Source organism: Nicotiana tomentosiformis, chromosome 6, assembly GCF_000390325.3.
Source record: "Nicotiana tomentosiformis chromosome 6, ASM39032v3, whole genome shotgun sequence".
In the NCBI taxonomy this organism is placed as follows: domain Eukaryota; kingdom Viridiplantae; phylum Streptophyta; class Magnoliopsida; order Solanales; family Solanaceae; genus Nicotiana; species Nicotiana tomentosiformis.
The window spans coordinates 790,443-811,901 of record NC_090817.1 but is presented as its reverse complement, the minus strand read 5'-3'; the positions used below and the strand labels follow the sequence as shown (position 1 = coordinate 811,901).

At 40.0% G+C, this 21,459-nt stretch overlaps 2 protein-coding genes across 2 annotated transcripts; both read left to right on the top strand.

Annotated features, from left to right (window-relative positions):
- The first annotated feature begins 5,094 nt into the window (after positions 1 to 5,094).
- LOC138893467 (uncharacterized) lies at positions 5,095 to 6,621 on the top strand. The gene is made up of 2 exons (XM_070178081.1): positions 5,095 to 5,554; positions 6,359 to 6,621. Exons 1-2 carry the CDS (start codon positions 5,095 to 5,097, stop codon positions 6,619 to 6,621), a joined length of 723 nt encoding a protein of 240 aa, XP_070034182.1.
- Positions 6,622 to 8,775: 2,154 nt separating this feature from the next.
- LOC138893466 (uncharacterized) lies at positions 8,776 to 9,815 on the top strand. Its single transcript, XM_070178080.1, has 3 exons — positions 8,776 to 8,910; positions 9,217 to 9,441; positions 9,513 to 9,815. Exons 1-3 carry the CDS (start codon positions 8,776 to 8,778, stop codon positions 9,813 to 9,815), a joined length of 663 nt encoding a protein of 220 aa, XP_070034181.1.
- Positions 9,816 to 21,459: the final 11,644 nt, after the last annotated feature.

Sequence of the window (21,459 nt, the reverse complement as noted above, 5' to 3'; positions counted from 1 at the left end):
AATGGCACCTGCCAAATTGAAGGAGTTGAAGAAGCAGTTAAAAGATTAGTTGGAGAAAGGTTTTATCAGGACCAGTACCTCACCTTGGGGTGTATTGGTACTGTTCGTACGGAAGAAATACGGCTCGCTGAGGATGTGTATCGATTATAGGCAGCTGAGCAAGGTAACTATTAAGAATAGGTATCCACTTCCAAGGATAGATGACTTGTTTGATCAGTTGCAGGGAGCTAGATTCTTTTCAAAGATAGATTTGAGTTCGGGGTACCACCAAGTCAGAGTTCGGGAGAAAGATATTCCTAAGACAACCTTCAGGACCCAATATGGCCACTTCGAGTTCCTTGTCATGTCCTTCGGGTTGACGAATGCACTTGCCTTATTTATGGACTTGATGAATAGCCTATTCCGGCCATTTTTAGATCTGTTTGTGATAGTATTTATTGATGATATTCTAGTTTATTCACGTTCAAAGGATGAGCATGCGGACCACCTGCTAGTGGTTCTCCAAACCCTCCGTGATAGTAAATTATATGCTAAGTTTTCTAAATGTGAGTTATGGTTGAAGTCTGTAGCATTCTTGGGGCACATTGTATCCGATGGAGGTATAAAGGTAGACAATCAGAAGATTGAGGCTGTGAAATCCTGGCCTAGACCTACCACTCCAATAGAGGTTCATAGCTTTCTAGGCTTAGCAGGATACTACCGGAGGTTTGTAGAGGGTTTTTCTTCCCTTTCGACACCATTGACAAAGTTGACGCAGAAAGAAACTAAGTTTCAGTAGACAGAGGCTTGCTAGCAGAGTTTCCAAGAGCTTAAGAAGAGGTGGACCTCAGCGCCAGTTCTAGCACTTCTAGAGGGTCCAGATGGTTATGCCATGTATTGTGATGCCTCGGGTGTCAGGTTAGGATGTGTCCTGATGAAACATGGGAAAGTAATTGCGTATGCTTCAAGGCAGTTAAGGAAGCACGAGCGGAATTATCCGACCTATGACCTCGAATTAGCTGTAGTTGTCCATGCACTTAAGATATGACAGTATTATTTATATGGCGTTCATGTTGATGTATTTACAAATCATAAAAGTCTGCAATATATATTCAAGCAGAAAGAATTGAATTTGCAACAGAGGTGATGGCTTGTGTTATTGAAAGATTACGATGTTAACATTCTCTACCATCCAGGCAAAGCTAATGTGGTAGCAGATGCCTTAAGTCGCCAATCTATGGGTAACTTAGCACATGTAAAGGCCGAAAAAAGAAAATTAACTAGAGAGATTAATCAATTGTCTTGTTTGGGGGTGCGGTTAGTAGACTCCGGTGATGGTGGAGTTGTACTCCAAAAAACTACAAAATCATCTCTCATAGTTGAAGTAAAGGAGAGGCAGTATGAGGATCCAGAGTTGGTCGAGTTGAGAGAGAGAGTTCCGCAGCAGAAGAAGCCGTTATTAGAGATCAAGGGAGATGGAGTTCTCAGATATAGGGGTCATCTGTGTGTTCCAGATGTAGCAGGGCTATAAGCCAGGATTATGTCAGAGGCACATTATTCGTGGCACTCCATTCATCCTAGGTCGACGAAGATGTACCATGAAATTAAGGATGTGTACTGGTGGAACGATATGAAGAAGAACATTGCTGAGTTTGTCGCTCAGTGTCCTAGTTGCCAGCAGGTGAAGGTAGATCACCAGAAGCCCGGAGGGCTAATACAGACTATAGAGATCCCGACATGGAAATGGGAGGCGATAAACATGGACTTTATCACGGGTTTATCTCGTTCTCATCATAAGTCCGATTCCATATGGATGATAGTCGATTGGCTCACGAAATCAACTCATTTCCTACCGGTCAGATCTACATATACAGCAGAAGACTATGCAAAGTTATATATTAAGGAAATAGTGTGACTACATGGGGTACCAGTATCTATTATATCTTACAGTGGGGCCCAGTTTACAGCACAGTTTTGGAGGTCATTTCAGAAAGGTCTAGGGAGTCAGGTGAATCTCAGCACAGCTTTTCATCCACAAACTAATGGACAAGCCGAGCGCACATTTCAGACGCTCGAAGATATGTTACGAGTATGTGTGTTAGATTTTAAAAGAAGTTGGGATGAACATCTACCTCTAATTGAGTTTGCATATAATAATAGTTACCACTCCAATATCGAGATAGCTCCGTACGAGGTTTTGTATGGGCGTAAGTGCAGATCTCCTATAGGGTGGTTTGATGTTGGAGAATCTGGGTTACATGGGCCAGACCTGATTCAGGAGGCCGTAGAGAAAGTAAAGCTTATCCGGGAGCGAATGTCGACCACCCAGAGTTGTCAGAAGTCATATTCTGATGTACGGCGATGAGACTTAGAGTTCGGGGTTAATGATTGGGTATTCTTAAAGGTGTCGCCTATGAAGGGCGTGATGAGGTTTGGCAAAAAAGGCAAGCTTAGCCCATGGTATATTGGGCCTTATAGGATCATTTGAAAAGTGGGCCAAGTAGCTTATGAGTTAGAATTGCCGTCGGAATTGGAGTCTGTCCATCTGGTTTTTCACGTATCTATGTTACGGAAGTGCATTGGTGATCCTACCCGGGTGGTGCCCACGGATGATGTACAAATTACAGAAGACTTGTCATACGAGGAAATTCTGGTTTCCATCCTAGACCGACAAATCCGCAAGCTACGGAATAAGAAGGTAGCCTCCGTGAAGGTTTTATTGAGAAGCAAGAATGTGGAAGACATGACGTGGGAAGCAGAGAAAAAAATGAAGTCTAAATACCCCTACCTATTTCAAACTGAAGATATGGCTCGAGGTGGGATACCTCAACACAGCTTTATTCAGGCCAGTAGGTCATCAGGTAAGCTCTTATTATTGATTTTCATAATTTATAATGGACAGTTATGTGAAGCCAAGTGTTTCTATTTATAGACATGCCATGTATGGCATGTATAGTATGTTTTCTGGTTGCGTACAGGATGGTTTTAATCTAATGTACGGAAGAGACTCTGGTAAAGTTTTTTCAAAGTCTCTAAGAATAAACATTCGAAGGACGAATATTTCTAAGGGGGGAAGAATGTGACATCTCGCATTTTCATACGTTAAAGTTTCGTCGTAAGTTAATCGACATAAGTTCGGGAAGGAAATTATTTTGAGATTACAAGTATTATGCTATTTCAAATAAGGGATAAGTAAATTCGTGAAGGTGAGAGGATAAGCAAATCAAAGAAAATAAGTTTAGTCAAAGTTTGGCAATTTGGGATAAAATACGGTCCGAGCTATAATATCCGGTATTTATGGACTAGTGCCATACTAGGTACCATATGACCATGATAGTATGATGTATAAAGTATATTAAAAATGAGTAGTATTTTAAGTAATTTGAGATAATTTTTAATTATGTAGGTAATTGGTTAAATAATTGATTAATGGGGAATAAATAAATTGATTAAGGAGTTGGTGGAGATTAAGGTCTTTGGATAAAGACCAAGGGATCTAACGTGGCAGAAAGACTTTGTCCAAATGATGACTCTTACATTATGAGTGAAAAGGTGGCATAATGATGTAATATGTGGCTTAGTAATACTATTTAAAGCTTAACACCTCTCTAATTCAAGAGAATGTCTTATATCAAAGTAAGCAACGAATATTCAGACGAGAATTCAAGGATTCAAGAATTCTAGCAAGAAAATGCTTTAAGCATCCTAGCAACGTGACTGTGGAGAAGACCGGTATAATGTTTTCTCAAGAATATCATACGGATTTTTTCCTACTCCGATCTTGATGTCATGAGTTTTGTCGCAATTGTCGTGTGTTATAAGGATTGTCTAGAGAACTGGCTCAGGTATGTTAAGGCTAAGCTCTTCCTTCATTTTGGCATGATCTCGTAATTACATGTATTTGATAATGAGGCATAAAGAGAAGTTCATACTTCCGAATTTATATACATTATCCTAGTCTCATAAATTATAGTATTCTCCTTGTCGGGACTTCATATTCAATTGAGTATTGTCTTCTTCCAGTCAAGAGAGCAGAGAGCCTATATATACAGTATTACAATATTTTTATTACCATTGAGCTATAATCAATGGACAGGCCCCTATTGAGCAACCTCTGATAACATGGTAAGTTATATACCGAGCCTACTATGGCCGAGCGCCTATGAGCGATCCCAGCATGGCCGAGATATAGAACCTAGTATGGCTGAGCTCCTATGAGCGAGCCAACTACGGTAGAGCAGTTATATATATATCGAGTCTTATAGGGCTGGACATTTATTTTACTTACTATACTGCGAGAGTTGAGTCAGTATCAGCAGGTAAGCATATATTCAGATTATCTTTGACTCCCAGTTATTATATTATCAGTTCACTTTCAGCTTTCAGTTGTTCTATTGCCCTACATACTCGGTACATTATTTCTTACTGACGTCCATTTTCTGGGGGCGCTGCATTTCATGCGTGCAGGTTCAGATAGACAGACGGGTAGACGTCCTCAGTAGGTGTTGCCCGAGTTTAGCTTTATCGGTAAGCTCCACGTCCTTCGGAGTTGCCAGGTCTAGAAGTTTTGTGTACATCTTGTGTATATGCGTATATAGGTTTTGGGTAGGTTAGGGAACTATTCCGATCACAGTACATCCAGCAGTAGAGGCTTGTAGACATAACCTGTCATTTAGTGCAGTATGTTGGGATTGTAGGCCTTGTGTGTATATTTTGTTGGTTTGTCAGCTATAATAGTTATGACGGCCTTGCCGGCCCAGATTTATATTGATGTTTAGTCTGTGTTGGTTTCCATTCAGTTTTATATTTTGCTTCGCAAATTGTCTTGCAATGTGGCCCATGGCCAAAGTATGACATTATATATTCAGAACCCCTTAGTCGCAAGTTGGTACGCAAGAATAGATGAGGCACTGGGTGCCGGTCTCACCCCTAGGCTCGAGGCGTGACATGCCACTAGAAAAACTAAGTCACAATAGGGCACTGCATATCACAGTGTAATTTGAAGATAAATTCATCGCTAGGGTCCTGATAGATGGGGGCTCGAGTCTCAATTTATGTCCACTGACCACTCTGAAGAGATTGGGTAAAGGCTTGCACGAGATACGAGCAGGAAGAATGAATGTAAAGGCGTTTGATGGATCTCAAAGAGCTACAATCGGAGAAATCAACCTCACCCTACAGATGGGCCCAACCTGGTTTGATGTTGAGTTTCAAGTGTTGGATATATCTACTACCTACAATGTATTATTGGGACGACCTTGGATACATGCCGCTGGGGCAATGGCCTCTACTCTACATCAGGCCGTGAAGTTTGAATGGAACCACCAGGAGGTGATCATCCACGGAGATGGAAGTAATCCGATTTATACCAATCAGAATGTTCTGGTCATCGAGAATAGGAAGAAGTTAGGTGGAGAAACATACCATCGTATTGAGTGCATCAACACAATTAAAAAGGACAAATGGTGGAGAAACAAGATAGAAAGCATACTGCTATGGACATGGTATGAACCTGGAAAGGGCCTCGGCAAGCACCTCCAAGGGATCACCAAACCGGTACAGCCGAAGCATCATGGTACAACTTTCGGACTTGGGTACGAATATACTTTGCGAGAGTGCCAGGATTGGTCGCCACCATGGTGAGGTCCTTATTATATGCTAGAACAGTCGGTACCACATTTGTAACAGACATTTCATCAAGCTAACATGATATGAGAGTCTGAGGAAGACGAAGCCTTAGCTGGCATAAGGAAGTTGTTTCTGGATGACGAAGACATGGATTGCAGATCGATAGTTGAGGAGGAGGAGGAGGAGAAGGAAGACCTTACCATTCAGGCCGTTAAAAAATGAGTTGCTCTCAAGAATTGGACTGGTGCACCATCCCGGGCATGTCAAGTTCCTGGGTAACCTGGCAATTAGCATCAATTATTTTAAAGCAATTTTTTGAGCATCTAAGACATTTTCAGTATTTTGTTTTGAACGTATTTTGTTTTGAAATAATTGCTCGAGTCATCGAGCCGTACTTGTTGACGTTTTTCAAATTTTATTAATGCATTGCTATTTTTAGTATTTATTATTATTCTTTACATTTTTTCTCTCTACAATACTATTATTACCTATCCCGATGAACCTACGACTGTGACATGTAATGAGGCAACGCGACATAAGGACAATGATTCAGAGGATCTGGAAGACGATATAATACCTGAGGAAATTGCCAGAGAAGTGTAAAACTTTGAAAACAAGTCTAAGTCTAATTTAGACGAGACTGAGACAGTTAACTTAGGAGACTCCGAAATGGTCAAGGAAACACGTATAAGCTTTCACCTATCACCATCAGAGAAGGAAGAGTATGTCTGATTCCTAAAAGAGTATGCAGATATCTTTGCATGGTCCTACGATGATATGACTGGTTTGAACACATCCATAATGGCTCATAAGCTACCTACTAATCCCATGTGTCCACCGGTAAAACAGAAGCTTAGAAAATTCAAGACGGATATGAGTTTAAAGGTAAAAGAGGAGGTCACCAAGCAAATCAAAGCCAAGATTCTTAGAGTGGATGAATATCTAGCTTGGTTGGCCAACATTGTGCTGGTTTCGAAGAAAGATGGGAAAGTAAAAGTGTGTGTTGATTACTGATAAGTAGGGATTTTAGCCTATTATTTGCTCTCTTTTACTTAGGTTTTGGCCCAAAAATGTATGAAGGTATTCCCGAAAACTAACTTAATGTGCTTGCTTGCAGGGTTTTGTTTGAAATGAGCCAAAGAAGCCATAACCAACTCATAAAGGAGTCAAACTTGAACAAAAACCAAGTCTGGACCAATACTGTGGAACACGGACCGCGATAGAAAAGGGCGACCATGAAATTATCATCGTTGAGGTGGCCATTATTCCGCGGACCGCGAAATAGAGATTCAGAGAGGCTGTCTTGAGCACTAAAATTGAGCGTTGAGAGCAGCAGAAAGACGCGACCACGAAGTGACTGGCGCAGCCGCGGTTGGAATTTAGCGGACAGTATTTATCAAGGTTCATAGACTTTGCAATATGGTCATAAATGAAGAAGGTGATCCGCATCCAAATTACGCGGCCACAAAGGAATCTCACGCAGAAGCGGTGAACATTATGCGGTCCACAAAACGAAGATCTACCCAGACCCAGATATGAAGAAACGTGGACCGCGCTCACTATTACGCAGCCACGAAAGCCCAAGCGCGGACGCGGTCAGAATTACGCATCCGCAAAACCTCCGCAGGGGCATTTTTGTTCGGAATTTTCAGCCTAGTATAAATAGATCCTTTTATCAATTTTAGGTTATATTTTGTTTAGCAGAGCATGTAAACGGCTGGTTTTTCCCCTTTTGGGCAATTTAAGAGTAGATTTACCTTCAAACTTTAGATTTTCATCTTGTACTTTAATATTATGGCTTATATTTCATCTTTATCTTTGATTTTTGTTGTTATTATGAGTAGCTAGACCCCATAGCTAGGGTTGTGACCCAATCCTAGTATGGGTATTTAATGGGTCTTGAATTTTAGGGCTTAATTGTTTATGGGTTAGTGATATTTAGCCTAATTCATGCTAAAATTGTAGAATCAGTGGTTGCAAACACTGACTCGTACCTTTATGACTTAGGCTCTTCTTGAGAAAGAGGGACTAAGTCTAGGAAAATTAGGCTAACAAGGAATTGGGTGAACTCAAGAGATTGATAGCCCCAACTAAAGGGTTAAACCTAGAGATAGTAATACCCGACTTGAGCCAATTTCACTTGAATTGTATGAACACCCATTTGGGCTTGAGAAAGCCAAATCGGGCTAAGTCACTCAATTTACCGAGAGGTATAGAGTGAGCACTTATATGTGATGGTTATATCACGACCCCAATCATAACAAGCTTTTCCTAGATTGTTGATACCTATTAGATATTCACCTAGGCGGAAGTCACTTCCCTAGTGCCTTTTAACACTTGAAACTTTTCACCAAAAATATTGTACTTAGCTTACACTTAGCATGTAATAATATAAAATTAGAATAGAATCAATCACAACAATGTTTGGAAGTGCAATTAGGAACACCACGCACATCTAGAAAAGTTAGATACCCAACTCCAAGCCAAATTAACTCCCTGTGGAAAACGATCCCGACCTCGTTGGGTAAAACTGCATCGTCCATCCTCGTTACTCTATAGTGGTGTAGGTTTGGCCTCGATCAATTACCGAGATTTAAATAGGGCAAGTCCCAAAGATGATTTCCCATTGCCCAATATACACATACTGATTGACAATTGTGCCAAGCATGAACTCCAGTCCTTGGTGGATTGCTTCGCGGGGAATCATCGGATCTGGATGGATGAAAAGGATGTCGAAAAGACAGCTTTTATCACACCATGGGGAATATACGTTTGGTTTGAAGAATGCTGGAGACACTTACATGAGAGCCATGACAACCATTTTCCACGACATGATACATAAGGAAATAGAGGTGTACGTGGATAATGTCATCATCAAATCCAGAAGAAGCACAAATCATATAGCATACTTGAGCAAATTCTTTGATCGGATCGAAGATACAATCTGAAACTGAATCTTGCAAAGTGTGCCTTCGGAGTCCCTACCGGAAATTGCTAGGATTCATCGTCAGTCGTCGAGGGATTAAATTGGACCCGTCAAAGATCAAAGTTATCCAGGACTCGCCACCGCCTAAGAATAAGAAAGATGTGACGAGCTTCTTAGGGCGTCTCAACTACATCAGCCGTTTCATAGCATAATCAACCGTGATCTGTGAGCCGGTCTTCAAAATGCTGAAGAAAGATGCTGCAACAAGCTGGACTGAAGAATGTCAGAATGCCTTTGATAAAATCAAGGAGTATTTATCCAAATTGCCCGTTCTGGTCCCACCAGAGCCAGGAAGACCACTACTGCTTTATTTGTCTGTATTGGATGGAGCTTTCGGTTGCATTTTGGGATAACATGATGAAACTGGACGAAATGAGTAGGCAATATATTATATGGGCAAGAAATTCACACCTTACGAAGCCCGGTACTCTTTGCTGGAGCGGACATGCTGCGCTTTAACATGGATAGCTTATAAGTTGAGGCATTATTTCTGTGCATACACCACATATCTCAAATCAAGGATGGATCCACTGAAATACATCTTCCAGAAACCCATGCCTACGGGAAAGTTAGCAAAATGGTAGATATTGCTGAGTGAATTAGACATCATCTATGTAACTTAGAAGGCGGTAAAAGGGCAAGCATTGGCAGATCATTTGGTAGAAAATCTTATGGACGGAGAATACAAATCATTGAAAACATATTTTCCCGATGAAAAGGTATCATTCGTAGGAGGAGATATCATCGAAGCATATGATAGTTGGAGAATGTTCTTCGATGGAGCTGAAAACTTCAAAGGAGTGAGTATCGGAGCTGTCTTAGTATCAGAAACTGGCCAACACTATCCGGTATTTACAAAACTCAGGTTTTCATGTACCAACAATATGGCAAAATATGAGGCTTGCATCTTGGTACTCAGGTGGCCATTGCCATGAATGTTCAGGAGTTGCTGGTGATTGGAGATTCAAATCTTTTGGTGCATCAGGCTTTAGGAGAATGGGCTACTAAGAACACCAAAATATTACCATATTTGTATTGTGTACAAGAGTTGATCAAGAGGTTCATGAAGATAGAGTTTAAACATGTTTCGAGGATTCCAAATGAGTTCGCATATGCATTGGCCACTTTGTTTTCCATGATACAATACCCAGACAAGAACTTCATCGATCCTATCCCAATAGGAATTCATAAACAACCGGCTTATTGTGCTCATGTTGATTAAGAAAGTGACGGGAATCCTTGGTTCCATGACATCAAAGAATACTTGGCAAAGGGAGAGTATCTGGAACATGCAACTCATACTCAGAAGCGCACACTCCGAAGGTTAGCCAACCATTTCTTTCAAAGCGGAGGAATTCTGTACAAAAGGACTCCAGACCTGGAATCATTACGGTGTGTCGACGCCAAGGAAGCATCCAGATTGCTCGAGGAAATACATGTCGGAACCTACGAACCGCACATGAATGGCTTTGTCTTAGCCAAGAAAATACTAAGAGCAGGATATTTCTGGATGACTATGGAAACATACTGCATCAAGTATGTCCAGAAGTGTCACCAATGCCAGATACATACTGATATGATACGAGTGGCACCCAATGAACTCAATGCAACAAGTGCACCCTAGTCTTTCTCCGCTTGGGGCATGGATGTCATCGGTCCAATCGAACTCGCTACTTCAAATAGGCATAGGTTCATTCTAGTGGCCATATATTATTTCACAAAGTGGGTTGAGGCTGCATCTTACAAAGTTGTAACTAAGAAGGTCGTCGCAGATTTTGTTCGGGATCGCATTGTTTGTCGGTTTAGAGTACCAGAGTCAATCATCACCGACAATGCCGCCAATATCAACAATGATTTAATGAAGTCCATGTGTGAACCTTTAAAGATCAAGCATAAGAACTCCACAGCATACAGGCCGCAGATGAATGGAGTTGTAGAAGCCGCCAACAAAAACATCAAGAAAATACTAAGGAAAATGGTAGACAATTACAAACAATGGCACGAGAAGCTTCCCTTTGCTCTGCTCGGGTATCGTACCAAGGTTCACACATCAACTGGGGCAACTCCTTACCTACTGGTCTACGGTACGGAAGCGGTTATCCCTGCCGAAGTAGAAATCCCTTCTCTAAGAATCATACAAGAAGCTGAGCACAACGACACAGAATGGGTACAGAACTGATATGAATAACTGGCTCTCATCGATGAAAAAAGAATGAATGTGGTATGTCACAGTCAAATCTACTAGAATAGAATAGCAAGAGCTTTCAACAAAAATGTTAGGACACGATAATTCACACTGGGGTAGTTAGTGCTAAAGCGAATCTTCCCACATCAGGACGAAGCCAAGGGGAAGTTCTTACCCAACTGGCAAGGTCCCTACATGGTTCATCGAGTACTAACAGGAGGAGCAATCATACTTGCAGAAATGGACGGAGAGATTTGGCCAAAACCTATCAACTCGGATGCAGTCAAAAGATACTATGTTTAGGATTGTTTACATGTCTTCACTTGATATAATTGAACTACACTTGACCTGATTCCCATTTAAGAGGGGATACGTAGGCAGCCCTATGGGTTCAGTCATATCTTAATAGAATCTTCATTTTCCCCACGATCAGAAAATTGGGCAAGATCGCAAGTTCAGCCAACTTCATCATATGCGGAACAGCCAAAAGTATTGTCAGAAGTATGCATTTAAACTGGGGCAGAATTTTGAGGGGGGCCCTCAAACTTCTAAGTCAAGGAGGTTGCAATGTCTCTAAAAAGTGTCACATTCACTTATTCATCTAAATTATTTGATGTCGCATACTACTACATTTCAAATAACTATATTTATCAAATAAATTGCATATTTTTCGAAAATTTTGTTTCTATGACAGCTAGATATTGCCCAGGGTAACTTAAACGGGATCCCAAGACAGTAGAAAAGGCCGATCAAGAAGACAAAAGCATGAACCAACCTTCCCCCCATAAAATTCACGATTTTTCTTTGAATGCGGGCACGATAAAACAACACTATCCGCAGATACATCAAGTCACTACCTTCATGGCGACAAATTACCTAGCGCAGACACCTCCAGCTAAGAAATACTTTACTTTCTCACCGCCTTCTAATCATTTCCATAAGGTTAAGCTCTACCTCCTCTTCTTGCATGAGGCTAAGCATTGCCTCCCTAATTGCATAAGGCTAAACATTGCCTTTCTTCGCATGAGACTAAGCATTGTCTCTTCTTTTTGCATGAGGCTAAGCATTGCCTCCCTAATTGCATAAGGCTAAGCATTGCCTTTCCCCGCATGAGACTAAGAATTGTCTCTTATTCTTGCATGAGGCTAAGCATTGCCTACCTAATTGCATAAGGCTAAGCACTGCCTTTCCCTGCATGAGACTAAGCATTGTCTCTTATTATTGCATGAGGCTAAGTATTTCCTACCTAATTGCATGAGGCAAAGCACTACCTTTCCTGCATGAGACTAAGTGTCGTCTTCTCTTCTTGCATGAGGCTAAGCATTTCCTCCCTAATTCCATGAGACTAAGCATTGCCTCCCCTAATCGCATGAGACTAAACATTGTCGCCATGAGACTAAACATTGTCTCCTCTTCTTGCATAAGGCTAAGCACTGCCTTTCTTGCATAAGTCTAAGCACTAACTTTCCTGCATGAGACTAAGCATTGTCTCCTCTTTCCTGCATGAGACTAAGCTTTGTCTCCTCTTTTCGCATGAGGCTAAGCATTGCCTCCCTGATCGCATAAGGCTAAGCATTGCCTTTCCTGCATGAGACTAAGCATTGTCTCCTCTTTTCGCATAAGGCTAAGCATTGCCTTTCCTGCATGAGACTAAGCATTGTCTCCTCTTTTCGCATAAGGCTAAGCATTGTTTCTCCAATTGCATAAGGACAAGTATTGCCTTTCACCGCACGAGACTAACCATTGGTCCCCCCCCCATTTTGGCATAAGGCTAAGCATTGCCCTTTCCTTGCATAAGATTAAGTACTATCTCCACTACGCTATCAAAAACCTCGCACTATCCTCTGTTCACCTAGGGCTAAGCACTGCCCTCGTCTTATACAAGACTAAGACTTGTCTTGTATCATCTTCGCATATGCCCAAGCATCCTATCTTTGCATTACATAGGCTGAAATATCTCCATTTTGTCCAAAGGTGTCATAGTCCGAAGGCATCATCCTCATAGTTGGGACACACCATTCCATGGCCTAAGGATCTCTCAAAATTGCACATCATTATTCCAAGGTGTCATAGTCCAGAGGCACCATCCTCATGGCCCGAGGACATCATTTCATGGCCTAAGAATCCCTTGTCATACACTTCATGGCCCAGGACATCATGGTTTGAGGACGTCATCCTCGCCGTCCAAAGATAATGTTCATGGTCCAAAGGGAATTTGCATCACGTTTAAATTGTCGCAATAACCCATATATATTCGCATGTGCCGTGTTTTAAGTTTTGTAGGTAACCCAAGAAGTAACCATTCTTCAAACAGGAGCAATCTTCGCTCTGGTTTCCGTTCACAACGTTCACATCCTGCAATTGTTTCAAACATAACTGACCACCATCAATTACCCGTCTTTTACTCTATGACCATTCAGATATTTGCTCGGTGATACATCTATAACGTTTCAAATTCACATCCATCACTCCGCATAAATTCATCCGATACTATCCTACCCAAAAGAACCCTTTCCGAAACATACGACCATTCCTATAGAACCTGCATCGATTTCGCTCACCGTTGGATCCAGAACTATACACAACCTGATTCCCGTAACACCAGCGATATGTAGGCAACTCAAAAACTAGGGTTCGGCCCCCAAATTTTTAAATCACATCATTCCTAACTCAATTCGGCCAAAATTGGTCATCATTTTCTTTACCCGACAAGTATTTCATCATTTTCGGGTAAAGAGGGGCAGTTGTTGATATCCAATTTTGCCCTCATATTTTCTCAAATAATATATATATACTTTCAAAATATAATTTTTTGTATCATTATTTAGCTTACAAATCTATACGAGCATTTTCTATAATTTTCCATAATTTTTAGAGCTTTTAAATTGATTTTCCTGTACTTAAATTACTTGAATAATTATTAATTACTCCTTTAAATTATTTTGTGATGATCTAGTTACCTAACATTATTATTTTGCACCTATAATATATGTTTCAAATATTTGTACTTCATTATATATAATTACATTAGCATTTTTTAAGCTATTTGCACAATTTTGCAGTAATAGCCTATACTCATCCATAATTGCTTTTATTTATGCTATTTGTGTCAAAATAGAATTTTTATATTTATATAACGCTAAATTATAATTTATAATCATTTTAGTGCATACATAGTATTTTTATTTATTTATTAATCATTCTTTATAAATTATTTTTAATAATTTTGCATATTTAAATAGTAGCCCAGATTTAAACCAATCTTTTCGGACCAAAATGGCCCAGCACCTTAGCCCAATAAACCCCAAGCCCAAACTAGGCGACCCTTGTACCCAACCTGATCGCGACCCGCTTAATAACCCGCCCCGCTTCCCCGTTAGATCTTGGTCGTTGATCTTAAATGATCAACGACCCATAATTAACCTACCCGTTCCTTTATATTACCCCTTACCCAAAACCCTAGCCCATTTCTACCAACCCGTCACCCCTAAATGCTCAATCTCCCATTCACTCTTCTGAAGAACCTAGTCGTCTCCCCTTAATTCCCTTTCCTAATCCCACTGATAATGGGATTCCCCCGTTATTTACTTACCATATCAGTGTTCCTTCGTTACTGGGTGTTTCTCCATGATGTTACATAAGTACTTGCTCTATTTTGTCAAGTGTAAACCTCTGAATCAAGTGAGATTAGCTTCACCCTTCAAAATCTGGACGATATCTCGTCCATATGCATCATGGCGAGGCTATACGGGTTCGATTAGCCAAGCTCTCCGGCCAATCTCCGATTACCTAATTTTTTCCTAATCTGACTTTTACTAATTCTGCTTGATATTATTTCCTTATTTACATTAAATTTATAGTATTGCCTTGTTTGTTTGCCGGATTTCTACAACTATATAAACCCCTCCCCATTCCCCTTTAGGAGGGACCTTAATCGCTAGATTTTCACTAAAAATTGGAGCTATCACTTTATTGTTCTCTCGTTCTCTTGTTCTATACCTTGATTCTTGGCCGGCTGAAAGCCAAGGCCACTGGGATTCGACTTTTAAACCTTTTCTTGGTGCGAGCACTGACCGAGGTTCCTTTGAAGCCCATTGGAACTTTGACGCATTGAGATTTTGGGTTCTTGTTCTTTGTTGGTACTCAGAAACATTGTGGAATTTGTTCTTTCTTATTGTCCATTTAACTGGTAAGTCACTTGGCTTTGCAATTTCGCTCTTATATGTTTATGATTCGCACATTCTTACGTCTGAAATTCATGGCTTAATGTATTTTTGGTCTACTTTTGCGTGCAACTTTGATTAGTTTTGCATTTGTTTTGAACCTCTTTAGTATTTAATTTTACCTAATGCTACCAGTTCTGAGACATGTTTATGCCTAATTTGAATCACTTGAACCCTCTTAAGTGCATTAGTCTACTATGTCAATACCTGAATGCCTACGTTTGGTATTTGACACTAGCTTGCGTTCCCACTCTGTTCTGAATCTCTATAATGACAGACTTGCACATGTAATGTGTTATAATCTATGTTAAGACCTTTTCTATCGACTATGATCTGCTCCCTTGTTGATGTGTCTCACAGCATGCCTCTGTTTTGCTTAATCATATATCCTTAGTAACTGTTTGAAACCTTTAGAATGGTTATCTTAGTTTGTGTTTCATACCATGTTTGATACTTTTCTGCTTCATGATATAAGTTAACATGGCTGTCTTGTGATATTGTGATGAATCCTTAGCATAATTTGGACCTTTAAGCTTTAAACCTTTTAAGTTAGTGCCACTTAGACTTGTTTGATAATATGCACCTTAGTATGATAATTTGATTGATCTTGTAATCTAAGTTAACTTGATTCTCCTCCAACTCCCAATGTGATTTCTGCCAATGTGTTACTTTTGCTAAGTATTGCACCTGCTTCTAAATCTTATTCACCTTTTTTATTAACTATTCTATGTTCTCAACTTTGCTATGTCTGCTTTCTAAAGTATAAGTGTATTTCCTTAACTTCTGTCCATTCACCACTGTCCACTTCCAATCATTTGTTACATGTGCTATTCTGAACCTATCATTCTTGGCCGGCTGAAAGCCAAGGCCACCAAGATTCTTACTACTGACCTCCCTAGTGTGAGCACTGCTCGAGGTCCATTTGAGACCTTTGTGAACTCTGACACACTAGGATTTGGGAACCTTTTAGCCACTCTTTTTACTACTGAGACCTGATCTATCTCTGACACTCAGCGCTTTCTTCCTACTGTCTACTGAATATGTAAACTGGTTGGTTTAAGTGATTCAATGTCTGGGTAATATTGGTTAATCTATGGTTGTTTGGTTTGGCTTGAGTTCTCCTATGGCTTCTAGGTTGTGCTGATGAATATAGTTCCCTGTTGGAAATCTGGGTATGCTATGTGAGAGTTGTTGAAGGCCCATGCAATACTGGGTATTTCCTTTTGGGCCCATTGTGGCCTACTGTCATTGCTTGTATAATATTTTTATAATTACGTTTATCATTGGGTATGTAATAACTCTATAATAAACAATTGGAATGATAGTGAAATTGGGGAACGAGTATACTCTGATATTTGCATGCAATGGTAGAAAACATGCCCATAGGATTCATGTGATTTACTTGTTATCCGACTTGCTGTATATGCCATTTAACTTCCACTAGTAGAAATCATGCCTTTAGGAAACTCACACACTCACATAACTTGTCTACCATCAAAGCACGAGGGTAAACCCTCTATTTATTCTACTGTTGTGTGCTACTAGACAATATATAGGAAATAAATGCCAGTGAACTTTCTTTCAATTTGTATGATTATAGCATATTCATTAGATACCCTGCCTATAGGATCTCACTAGATTATGTTCTATTTTCACCTAGAAATCATGCCTATAGGACCTTGACTAATCAATTAGCTACTGTTATTGTTATTGCTCCACCCAGATAACAAGCTCATAGAGGTAAAGTGTTATAAAATCAAGGTTCGATTGTCAATTTTTAGAGATCGTGCCTATAGGATACTGTCATTCGCTTAATATTGTTTATCCCCTTATCAAGGCTGGGTTCCCATAACTATTTTCATCTGCTTAACTATGCCACTATTAGATATCATATCTCTAGGACAATGTCACCTTTCTAAAACTGGTATCTAAAACCAGCGTTAACAGCAATTGGTTTACTGCCTCCTCGTCTAAGCCACTAGAAGTAGTAATGTTATATATGCGCGTTTGAATCCAAGGTCACATAGAAACCATGTCTATAGGGCTTAATGATTTCTAATTGGCTTCAGTTCTGAAACTGTCCAATGCTCAATGTGAGAACCTATTTTACGTGCATTTGTTGTCTAAGTGTGAAGGCTAATTTGAGCCTTTAACTGCTCTCATTTGAAGTCCAATTTGTTTTGTATGTCGCCTAGTTTTATCATTTTGAGCAGCCTAAGTTAAGTCTAGAACCACCCTAAATAGAGGTCCAATGCCTCCTGGATCATAAGTACGGGACAGGTAGTGCACGCATAGGGCATGACTTAGAATTGAATTAGAGCGCTTAGGTAAACAACTTTAACATAGTAATCGGGTAGCAGGAGATGATAGTCTGTGCCCGCTGAATAATATGAGTAACTCCCTACCTCAAGGGAGTTGCGAAGTATTATTTATGTTGCACGGGGTGATCCTTTAGGCTAAAAAACTTAGGACCCCCATTCTCTTCTTTATTCGTTTAACATCTAATATAGGTTTAATAGTTATATCCTTGTAATCCTTACTTCTCATTGTGTTATTAAATTCATTTTACCCGTACTCTCTTTGTTTAGCTTGCCTAATTATAATCCACATAGCCTTAAGTTCAGCCAGGACCTACAGTTGTGGACCTCGAAGAGTGCCTAACACCTTCTCTTTGAGGTAATTTGAGCCCTTACCCGATCTTTGGTGACGTTGACTAGTCAAACAGAGTTATTCGCAAATAGGTGTCCCAACGCACCTTAAAAATCGTTAGGTGGTGACTTTTCTCTTTTAATACCCATTTAAAAGAGTTGTCATATGTCGAAACCCACTTTCGTGAGAAAATGCGGCGCGACACCGGGATCGGGGATGGCAAGGCTGTTTTGTCTGAGTGAGGACTTCAGACTTAATCCCAGCTGAGTGCAGGCCATTCCCTGAGAAGTGGAATACCTTACGTAAGTACGATTTACTTTCGAATGTTAATTTTACAGTTACTTCTCTTTTTATTATCAGTGCTTTGTGGTGGTGCAGCCGTCGCTCGGGTCCTAAACGTTGTCCTTCGACCCAAGGAGTGGATCGAGGGTATCGTATCATAGATGACCTATTTCGAGCATTCGTGGCGCAAACTCTCAAAGGGCCGTTGGGAGGCCCGTTCCCATGGTGAGTGTCACGACCCAAACCGATAGGCCGTGACGAGTGCTCGAGTTCTACCTATCGAACATCCATAAGCATTCATCTAAGATATAAATATTAAATAAGTGTAGGTCATGCATAACATCTGGAAATAAACTATTAATTCATATGAACAACCTACTTGGTAAAACAGGCCCAAAAGACATATATGCGTACATATATATACTGTAGGGCGAGCCGACAAGGCCACAAACTATATAACTATACATGACTGTCTACAGACCTCTAATAGAGTGTACAACTGTATAAAGAAAGAGACTGGGCCCTATCGTACCCATATATATATATATATATATATAAACACACCGTACCAAAACTCAAAGCAACTCCGGATTAAATGGAGCACACCAACTCTCGCTGATCTAGGATCCTAAGAAGGGGGACCGTCAGCCCTGTCTACCTGCACCTGCGAGCATGAAATACAGCGTCCCCAGCAAAAAGGGACGTCAGTACGAATAATGTACTGAGTATGTAAAGCATGAAAATCAGTACATAAAAGACATAGATGAAACATGGGGTAAAGAATTCCACCTGTGAGTCTAAATAACTTTGTGAATCCTGAAACATTTATAATATCATGCACGTGCGTGTAAATGTCGTATCATGCATAGGTATAGGTGTACATAACATCATCAAGCCTCTGAGGGCATCCAATCATATCATCTCGGCCACTGTGGGCAAAATCATCAACATATACCAGCTGATCAGGTGGTGGTGCGTATATAACGCCTTAACCTTTTCCCATATCCCATATACATATAATATACGCGTATATAACGCCTTTTGGTCATGGGTCAATGTACATGTATAAATGCATGAAATGCAATAGAAATACGTTAATAAGATTTCTCGAATATCATAAAATCAATATGCCTTTCGGAGAAACTTTATCAAATACGTATTTTTCTGAGACCCATGAACAGAGGATATAATAATAATTCATATGGGGAATCAAGAATATAGACACCTCTAGTATTTCTATGAATAGAGTCATTTATGAACGTTGAGTATTTTGTTCGTTTCGTTTATATCATTTGGATCATGCCAGAACAAAAAAAAGGATAGCCTTAACATACCTCAAGTCGTCAATGCAACTCAACAACAAGCTTATGACAACTAGAGCGTCAACCCTATAGCAAAGAAATACGTGTACAATTTAGATGGCGGTAGTATATTACGTATCTCAAACGATAACTCGATTCTAAAATAAAACGGGCAGCATTTCCCCTAATTTTACTAATCCCTCAAGCCTACTATAGGCGTGATACAAACATAATACAATCAGCAACTCAAAACCAACCTAATTACAATCCGGGACCTTCAATACAACAAAATCCCCAAATATACCATAATACACCCAATCAACAAATTATCATTTAGCATGCAACTACAATGACGAGCGACCAACCTACTACCCTACCACATGTGGCGTTTCTCCACGCCATTTTTATCCTTACAAACTCCATAAATCATCAGCACAATAGACAGCCCAAAAGCAACACAAAACAACCCACAAAACAGTCCACTACAATTCAAATAACTCGAACTCACGGCTTCCGATCACCGTCCCGTGAGGTCTAACTATTAGGAAACGAATTTATCAACTATTCTTGATATTTTAAGGCTTAAATATAGAAATTAAAAATTTTTTTTAACTACTAAATACATTCCAAAACTCAAACTACAAAGAAAAAGAGAGGTGATATAGTGATACTTACGTCGTAGGGATCGTTCTGATGTTATCGCTTCTCGATTTCGTACCCGGGATGCTAGTATTATTTGAAGCAATTTGAGAGATCAAGGGCCTTTCTTTTATGGTGTCTCTGGTCAGATTCTATGTAAAATGAAGAGAGAGAGACGAGTTAAAACATATTTATCAAACTTTTGAAAAGTCAAAAGGTGCTAGCTTGGCACCCTCTAATTCGCTCATTTTCCAACGCTTATATCTCTTTATCCGGATATCGTATGAATGAACGGTTATGAGCGTTGGAAACTACATTCCAAGAACTTAAATTTGGTATATAATATATCCCAAAAATATCTCATATAGCATATGAAATCTATTTCTCGAAAAGCTCTATTATAGGGCAAATTCTTAGTCGATTTTTCCCCAACTTTTATCCGATTTTCCCCAAACTTTATGTGTTTTGTCCAACCATTAAATATAGTCATATTATGACTTTAAACTCATTTAAATCATGATTAACAAGTCTCATATTCATTATACATCACATTCGGACGTACATGGTGTAACAATCTTCCCCCCTTAGAAACATTCGTCCTCGAATGTTAAACTCCTAGAGATTTATAGAAATTTTGGCAGAGTCTCCTCTGTATTGGTATCACTTCCAAACTGTCAGACAGAAACCCAACAATACAAATCCATACAGGTCCATAATCATCAATAACACCAATGGTCTTACACAACCAATGACAATAACTAACATAAGAATCAAATACCATAGACGTACCTAAGGTTGTGATGTCTCAGTACGATCCTCCTTCGGAAGCGGAAACAAGTGAAGATACCTAGACTTCATGTCTTCTTCAGCTACCCAAGTCATCTCCTCCACATTATTGTTCCTCCAAAGTACTTTAACCGAAGATACGTCTTTAGTTCTCAATCTTTGAACTTGTCTATCTAGTATAGCAATGGAGCTTCCTCATATGATAGAAGCTCTGTGATCTGAATATCGTCAATTGGAACGACTCTAGAAATATCTCCAATACACTTGCGGAGCTAGACACGTGAAAACTAGATGTACTGACTCCAAGTTGGAAGGCAAGTCTAACTCATATGCTACCTGGCTTACTCTGCGTATGATCTTATAAGGTCCAATGTACCGGGGGCTAAGATTTCCTTTCTTACCAAATCGCATAATGCCTTTCATTAGTTATACCTTTAGGAATACCCAGTTATCTACCTGAAACTCAAAGTCTCGTCGTCGATTATCTGCATATGACTTTTGACGACTCTGAGATGCTAATAGCCTTTCCCATATAAGCTTAATCTTCTCAATTGCATGTTGTACCAACTCTGGTCCTACTAACTTAGTTTCCCCAACCTCGAACCATCCGATAGGTGACCTACACTTTCGTCCGTAAAGAGCTTTGTATGGAGCCATCTGAATGCTGGAATGATAACTATTATTATATGCGAACTCAATAAGTGGAAGATGATCATCCCAGTTACCCCTGAAGTCCATCACACAAGCCCGTAGCATATCCTTCAGTGTTTGAATAGTACGATCAGCCTGACCGTCTGTTTG

What these genes read in the sequence shown, in the direction of transcription:
- LOC138893466 (XM_070178080.1), top strand. Translation starts at nt 8,776, where the DNA reads ATGCTGAAGAAAGATGCTGCAACAAGCTGGACTGAAGAATGTCAGAAT. An exon ending in CACTACTGCTTTATTTGTCT is followed by an intron (nt 8,911 to 9,216) that starts GTATTGGATGGA and finishes TATGTAACTTAG; the next exon opens with AAGGCGGTAAAAGGGCAAGC. An exon ending in AAACTGGCCAACACTATCCG is followed by an intron (nt 9,442 to 9,512) that starts GTATTTACAAAA and finishes CTTGGTACTCAG; the next exon opens with GTGGCCATTGCCATGAATGT.
- LOC138893467 (XM_070178081.1), top strand. Translation starts at nt 5,095, where the DNA reads ATGAATGTAAAGGCGTTTGATGGATCTCAAAGAGCTACAATCGGAGAA. An exon ending in GGTACAGCCGAAGCATCATG is followed by an intron (nt 5,555 to 6,358) that starts GTACAACTTTCG and finishes AAGAGTATGCAG; the next exon opens with ATATCTTTGCATGGTCCTAC.